The sequence below is a fragment of the Asparagus officinalis genome, chromosome 4, assembly GCF_001876935.1.
Source record: "Asparagus officinalis chromosome 4, Aspof.V1, whole genome shotgun sequence".
NCBI classification, from domain to species: domain Eukaryota; kingdom Viridiplantae; phylum Streptophyta; class Magnoliopsida; order Asparagales; family Asparagaceae; genus Asparagus; species Asparagus officinalis.
In genome coordinates, this window is record NC_033797.1 from 64,078,926 (window position 1) to 64,086,885 (window position 7,960).

At 37.1% G+C, this 7,960-nt stretch overlaps 1 protein-coding gene across 1 annotated transcript; it reads right to left on the bottom strand.

Moving 5' to 3' along the window:
* On the bottom strand, positions 700 to 7,754 carry LOC109837592 (argininosuccinate lyase, chloroplastic). Its single transcript, XM_020405905.1, has 7 exons — positions 7,336 to 7,754; positions 6,082 to 6,345; positions 4,416 to 4,532; positions 3,531 to 3,679; positions 1,986 to 2,277; positions 1,685 to 1,849; positions 700 to 1,102 (listed from the first exon to the last, which is right to left on the bottom strand). The coding sequence occupies exons 1-7, from the start codon at positions 7,627 to 7,629 to the stop codon at positions 857 to 859; spliced, it is 1,527 nt and encodes a 508-aa protein (XP_020261494.1). The 5' UTR covers positions 7,630 to 7,754; the 3' UTR covers positions 700 to 856.

Genomic DNA, 7,960 nt, shown 5'->3' on the forward strand with positions numbered 1-7,960 from the left:
CTGAACTTGTAGTTGATGCCAATGATTCGATGCTACCGATGCAATTTGCCCAATGTCTATAAATAAATATAGATCTGTGATGACTGGCTATAGAATTTTAAATGCTAATTGGCAATGCTAGTACCTTGTCCGTAAACAAGTGTTGAGCTTTTACAAATGTCGATTGTCCTACTCTCACCAGAGTTTCTTGACAAAGACATCACCACGTATGTATTCAATTTTCTAGTCTTTCATTAAACGTTTTTCGGCGGTAAGTACTGTTTGCAAATGTGTGAGAATCTAGCTAGTGCTAAGATGCTAGCTGGTTCTCGGATGCTTCTTTTTGGCTTCTCAACGATTGCTTGGCAATCACTTGATGTTGATTCTCTTGTTCTTGGATGAATATGTTCACTCGAGGATGAAGAAATGCTTTGATGATTTTTTTTTACTGGGCGCTGCAACTCTCCTGATCTTGCACGCCCTGATCAAGTTACAATTTTCTGGGTCCTTTACTGGATCATTAAAACTTTTATGATATTACTCAATAACAAACCAATTGACTGAGAAAGATTCTGGCCAACCCCTTCAAGACAGTGCAGAACCTATTTCTAGCTTGCACATACTTCACAGGATACCGCAAATTCAAAAAAAAAAAAAAAAAAAAAAACTTCAAAACTGACAACTGCACGTGTAAGTATGCATCAAGGAGAAACTTCACTATAAAGAAAAAGAAAGTAAGAATAATTTTAAGATCTTATTTTAGTTGGGGAAAAACCCTACATCCCCTTGATCCTTGATGAGATGGTTGATGCTTAAGTCTACATTGTTATCATGAGAATTATAATGAAACATAGTTCATCAATTATCCTATCGTCAGTCAGATGCCCAGCTTTGAAACCCAGTAGTTGATTTGCTCACGTACACATTCTGAACCTGTTGACCCATAGGACCGGAACTTCCTAACACAATTTTCAACTCCAAGGAAATCATAAACATCATCCTCAAATGCCGAATTTATGTCTTGTAGATCATTAAGAGTAAGGTCTGAAAGCTGGCAATTCCTTGAGACGCACAAAGCAACAGATCTCCCAACTATATCATGAGAAGTTCGAAATGGAACTCCCTGTATCGAACAAATGACAGAAATGTAATATGTGGAAACATAAGCCACTATCATAGAAAAATTACAAAATAAAGCACATTTTACAGAAAGAACTAATGACTAATGAGTCAACACATCTTACACTAGCTTGCTAAACTGATGCTCATGCTCGCAGTGAAAAGATATAAATAAGTTAGGTCTTATATTTGCATACGCATCAGACTCAGCTTGAATCTAAGTCATCTTAACCAACCAAAGACTCTTGTTTGACAGGTAGATTATTGGATTAAAATTTTCAAAAACCAGCAGGCTGGGACTATAAGTAGTAAGTACCCCACTCTATCTTGAATTTGGCTAGGTTCAGGTTAAAGATTAGACCCAAAATAATCATTTGATTGGAAAAATCAGATTTCAAGTCAAAAGCGATTTTTTTTAAAGGCTTTTGTGATCTGTTTGTTCTTCCCTAAAGATTGAACTGAAAGTATATGACATGGAATCAGGTTCATTTAGGGTCCAAATCAATAAAACACATCTTGTCCATGAAGTAGACTGCAAGTATGGTACAATGCTATTCTGGGAAATGGTAACATGAGCTAGGCTTACCTTGTTCACAAGATAATCTGCAAGGGTAGTAGCATCAAGATGTCCAGCTGGTAAAGCCTTTTGTATTCTTGCATGGTTGAAGGTGATGTTATATGCAAATTCTGCTGTTACTTCAAGCATCCCGGTGATAGTTCTAACGCTATCAAATAGAGGTTCCTTATCTTCCTGTTTGGGAGGAAAAAAAGAACACATTTGATAACTGAAAAACAGCAAATGGAAGTCGTAAGAACATTCATTTTTTTAATTAAAATGTATCAGACAGACTAATAAGTTAATATCTATATGGAAACGTTGGCAATACTTGGAGGTCGCGGTTGTAGGCTTGTGGGAGCCCTTTGCACAGGACCAACAGGGTTGTAAGGCTTCCAATAACCCTAGCTGACTTTCCACGAACAAGTTCCATTGGATCTGGGTTTTTCTTCTGAGGCATGATACTACTTCCCGTGGAAACAGAGTCACTTGGGGTCAAGAATCCAAACTCTTCGGATGCCCACAGAACCCATTCTTCACCTAGCCTTGAAAGATGAATGGCAATGATCGAATTGGCAGCCAATAACTCCAAGACAAAGTCACGGTCAGATACTGCATCAATGCTGTAAAACGCAACAAATTATTCAGGAAAAGTTGCAGTTCAATTAAATATTATTTGTTATTTTAGACAGGTTCTTTTTTCATCCATAAGCTAAAAACAACTATTATTCTTCTGGAATACACAATCTTAATCTGCGAAAACTCTTCAAGAGAAAGTCTATTGGAAAGACACTTAAATACTGTCAAATTTACAAAATTAAGCAAGACATATGACTAGCAGCTTTTAGTATGCAATCTCAAAATTCAGGAAAATCTTAATCAATACCAATGTTTAAAAAAGCCGAAGCGCAAGGCGAAGCGTTTGACCCGTTTGATCCTTTGATGAAGCGAGGCGTAAGCTTCAAAGCGTGAGGCATTGGCTTCATGAGTTTTAAGTATTTTAATTTTGAATTTGTGAAAATTATTGAACATATAATATATATATTGGTATAATAATTTTCAAATATATATACATTCATGTCCTTAGTAAATAAGAATTAAACATGTGACATATGGAAATGAATCATAATAAATTAAGCTACATGCGGGTATTTAATGTTTTTATATAAACTATTTACACTCATATGGTCATATGAAAATACATACAGGTATTTAATGTTTTTATAGTCTCCTATCTTGTCTAAAGCATGCACTTCAAAAGAAAAAAGCTTTATGAAGCGATGCGCACACTTCAATTATGCTTTAAGCGACGAGGCATAAGCTTCAAGGGATAAATAGCTTCACCCTTAAGTTTCGAAGAGTTTACCCTTCAAAAAGTTGCGAAGCGGGTTTCAAAAAAGCTTTTTCAAACATTGCTCAATACCTTATTCGTTTAGCCAGAGAATAAATTAACTTTAACAGCTCATAGAAATGCATACGCTTTCATTGTAACTGATTTGGTTTACGCAATATTGACTCAAACTAATTACGGGTAGTGATGGAACCTTAGCATGACAATGTATCCTCTAGATTTAAATATAAAAACTGCATGTGCTTTTTCCCCTCCTTTGTCTTTGCTGATTCAGTGTGGAAGACTCTTCCTCAGGTCCTCATGAATGTGAGACAGAAATCAACAAGGATCAGAGATACAAATGTGTTAGGTGTATATAACTATAAACTGGCAGTCTTTTCCAACCATTGATATTAACTCAAGATAATCTTATATGCTGAATCTCTTTGGACTACACAAGAAGAAACTACAATAACGATTCTAAGCATATATGAACTGTGAATATATGTACACTAGAGAGCTAAAAACACGAAAGTAAAGACTTACCTATTTCTCATAGGTGCAGTAAACGCTAATGCATCAGAAGTCATGAATCGGTTGATAGGAAGGCCAGTACCAGCCAAAGCACAAGCACCCAAGGGGCAGAAATTCATTCGATCTTTGCAGTCAACTAAGCGACCAGCATCACGTTCAAGCTACAAGATATCACTATGAATAAGCCAAATGTTTCGGAGACTAAATTCAACAAGAATGATGGCATTCATCTAGCTAAAGATGCCAAGCAATCAACCAAACTTGGTTCAAGATGTTCAATTCAGCTTCCACTTAAAAAAGAAACTAAGAAGTGAATTTAGAAAGCTAAATTTAAGGGGGAGAATGATGCATCATTGTGTTAATTTAAGGGGGGAAAGGCTACACGAAAAGACAGCATATGTAAACTCAATATTTTCAACGCCAATAAATCAAAGCCTGGCGAAAATTAATTTAAAATTGTATAAGACAGAATCTCAGTCCTCTTCAATAAAAAACAAAACGACTTCAAGGTTCACTGTTCACATATGACAAAATGTGCAATGCAACTGAATAGGCAGTTAAAGTATTTCAGAGTCCTTTGTCATATGAGGATCCTGAAGTCCTTTTGTTTTGAGAGAAGATGACTAAGATTTTTTTTATTCATTTTTTAATTAGTTCCCACCAAGCTTTGATTCCTTAGTGTTAATATCGAGCGGTGCAATGCAACATCGTGAAATTGTCATATCCATACGAAAACTTATTACATAAGAAGGTGACAAAGGTCTCCAGGATTCTCGTATGACAAAGGTGCAATGCAACATTCCTAAGTATCCATACGAAACTTCATTAAATAAGGTGGCAAATTAGAAATGTTTTTAGATATATAAGAGGGATAAAATGCATGAGAAGGCCTCTTACCTGCTCAACATATGATAGCAGTAGATGTTGCAACAAAACTGGTTGTGCCCGCTGAAGATGAGTATATCCAGGAACTATTAACCCTTCATTTTTTTGAGCTAAATTAACAAGTGCCACCTGAAATTTTGAAATTTGACTTAGCTTTCACAAATTTAGCTTTCACAAATTATTACCTGGCAGATAATTATTATGCAAAAGAAAATGTAAAATAAAAAAGAAGCAGATTGATTTTTCAAATTGAGTTATGGGCAAGGTTACAAAATGCCTAATGACTTGTGTTGCACATATCTAGGAGAAATGACAAGCTCCGGAATTTGACTCTCTAGCCTTTTGGGCTTGTTTCATGATTAAGACTGAGCAATAAATGTGATAATATGGAGGAAAGCTCATGACTTTACCTATTTCTCTCCATTGCTTCCAGGATAGGAGAAGAGGTGACTCTTTACGCGCATGCACCGATACTGCATGGCCAGGAACTGTAGATTTACCTACCCATGAGCAAGCAGTAAGGGTTTTATTTCAGCGTCTTCACTTGCTCATAGTTGATTTGGGCAGGAGCCTGGGAACAGTTATAAATGGTTGGTAACAGACTAACAAGTAGCTATAAAACTATGATCAGTTTTTTTCTTCTTCTTTTTCCTTTGGACCTATAACAACTATAATCATGCTCTACAACCAACCATGTTTTGCCAGGTAAAAAATTACAGCTGTATTTCTATTGCTAGCATGCATGTTTCCCGTAACAATCTAAATTCTAACATCAAAGCTTCCTCTTTTTTTCTCGGTGTCTTTGCCACTGTGGTCTGATCAAAAATTGTAGGCGAACCAACCATTCAGTTCGGCTGCCATGTCCACAATGCAGGCAGCATTCTGCATCTGGTTTTGTGCAGATAACTCTTCTATAATAAATATATTGCATTGTCTCATTCCCAACCTAATTTGTTGGTGAATTTGGAAGATGATGTGCGGCTTTTTAGTCTTATTTAATCTTAATAGATGTCAAAAACATAATTCTTCAAAAACAATAATCTCTATTCGAAATTCAGAAAATGGCATGTACATATTAAATAAGTTATAGGAAAAGAAAAACAAGAATCAGCAAGTAAAAATTGTAGGCGAACCAACCATTCAGTTCGGCTGCCATGTCCACAATGCAGGCAGCATTCTGCATCTGGTTTTGTGCAGATAACTCTTCTATAATAAATATATTGCATTGTCTCATTCCCAACCTAATTTGTTGGTGAATTTGGAAGATGATGTGCGGCTTTTTAGTCTTATTTAATCTTAATAGATGTCAAAAACATAATTCTTCAAAAACAATAATCTCTATTCGAAATTCAGAAAATGGCATGTACATATTAAATAAGTTATAGGAAAAGAAAAACAAGAATCAGCAAGTAAATGAAATGGGAATATTACTGAAGATTAGCTTCACCCATTAATCAATTACTGTAGTATGATAAGGCAAACCTAAGTAGTAAAAACATAGGCGAATTGGTAATTAAAAAGTAACAGAGAGAAAGAAAAGATAAGAATAGAAAGAAAATGGATTATCATGCAGCTAATTTTGGGAATAAGTTGATGTGCACGAGCTTCACTAGCAATCTACGATAAGCTCAGCGCATCAAAAGAAAGGATTCATTAGGCATGCAACAAGCAAACACACCTGGAGTTGTCTGATGAGTTTAACAGTTTTATCAATTGAATCCCGGCACCATAGACGAAGATCCGTTACAACTTGATCATTTCGACTTCTAGCAGTGTGGAGCTTTTTCGCCGGTTCACCAATCAAGTCTGTCAGTGCTGCTTCTATATTCATATGCACATCCTCTCTATCTGTTCTCCACACAAACTCCCCAGCTTCAATTCTTTTCTTTATTTCATCTAGACCAGATAGTATGATATCTTTTTCACTTTCTGACATCAAACCCTGCATATTCGATTAGTTAGTAACGATGTTATCTTTCTTGTGTAGCAGGTAAAAGGGAAATGCAGGTGAGGGAAGGTGCTATGATTAATATGAAAAATAGAAGATATATCTAAAAGGTGGCTTCACTGTTAGATAATAGATTACATTCAACTATGTCAAAGACCAAAAAATGAAGAGTGATGGCATCCATACAGATACTGATTACAGTACCTACAGCTCCTCAACAGATATGAAAATTGTAAAAATCAATATCTCACTCTACCTAATAAAAAGCTTCCATCCACAAGCATTTTACCTGACGTAGGCTACATTTTTATGAATGATGGACAGTTTAGATGGACTATTATTATAAATTTGGTGCCTAAGTGTCCTAGTAATCCCATGCTCCTTATGCAACTATTGAAGCGATAATATGGCTATATGAGACACAGATAAAAGAAAGTTGGTTTCGGTGAAATGCACGTTTGCAACTGTGTAACCCAACCACTAACAAACATGTGGATTGAAGCCATTTCCACACTAAAGCAACTGAAACCTTGTACATGAAATAGATCTCCAAAGGTAATCCAATATATGGCAGTGAATCATATAATTATTGAATGAACCACTTGCGAACAGAGACTACTGGTAGGAAAACACGCGCAAGTGATCTCTTTTTTACAAGTTTGAGCTCCACAAATCAGCAACTTACTTCAAGATAAGAGATTACGGATTGTCCGATCTCCTAAAAGCAGCCTATACATATTAAAAAATTTATTTTCTAAGTTTATTGATGAAGACATCTAACTAGTAAAACAACTACAGTAATAATTTCAATTTTCATCCGTTAGCCAAAATGGCACAATCGCAATTAACAGTTCTCGGAGCTAAAATGTTCGACTTTCGTCCCATACAACCATCAAAATCCAATCTTTTAACAGATTCAAGCTTTATTAAACTGAGGAATTTCGCCGAACACCGAGAGCTCGAGAACAAGCAAAGCCGAAGTACCTGATGGGCGAGCATCGAGGCGTGGGCTTTGCTCCCCATGATGTCATGCTTGTAGAGGGCCTTGTCGTAGGAGACAGACTCGCTGAATCTCTCGACGGCGTCGGTCACGCTGTCCTCGAATCGCCCTCCCCAGAGCTTGGCCTCCTTCGCCTTGGCCTCGGACGCCGCCGCCATGGCTCTGACGGTGAAGGAGAAAGTTCGAGGTTGAGGTTTGTGGATCTTTGGGTGGCCGGATGAGAAGAGCACCGGATCGAGGACCGGCTTCTGGATTTGGAAGACGGAATTCATCAGCATTCCTATTTTACTGGATTTTTTGCTGGGAGAGAAAGGAGGCGAGGGTTTAGGGAAGGCAGAAGAGGGTTTTTTATGTTGGAAGAAGCCGCTAAGTTGGGCACCTGGCCTTTCTATTTTAGTTTACTGCTTGGTCCCTTCGAAGGGACCAGTTATGTAACATTTTTTGGAGTAATGCTTCTTGTAATTGCTAATGAGTGCTGCTACGGGGACTCAAAATATGGAACCAATGGAGGGGACATGTGGTGTGTCCCCTCCCTATTGCATAATAAGTTGGCTATTGCATAATGAGTTGGCATGGCCAACTTATTATGCAATAGGGAGGGGACACATC

Bases quoted from the DNA above. Each gene is read 5' to 3' on its own strand.
- LOC109837592 (XM_020405905.1), bottom strand. From the start codon at position 7,629: ATGCTGATGAATTCCGTCTTCCAAATCCAGAAGCCGGTCCTCGATCCG. The intron at 3,680-4,415 runs GTAAGAGGCCTT...GATATCTTGTAG, and splicing joins TGCTATCATATGTTGAGCAG to CTTGAACGTGATGCTGGTCG. The intron at 1,850-1,985 runs GTATTGCCAACG...CCTCCCAAACAG, and splicing joins CCTACAACCGCGACCTCCAA to GAAGATAAGGAACCTCTATT.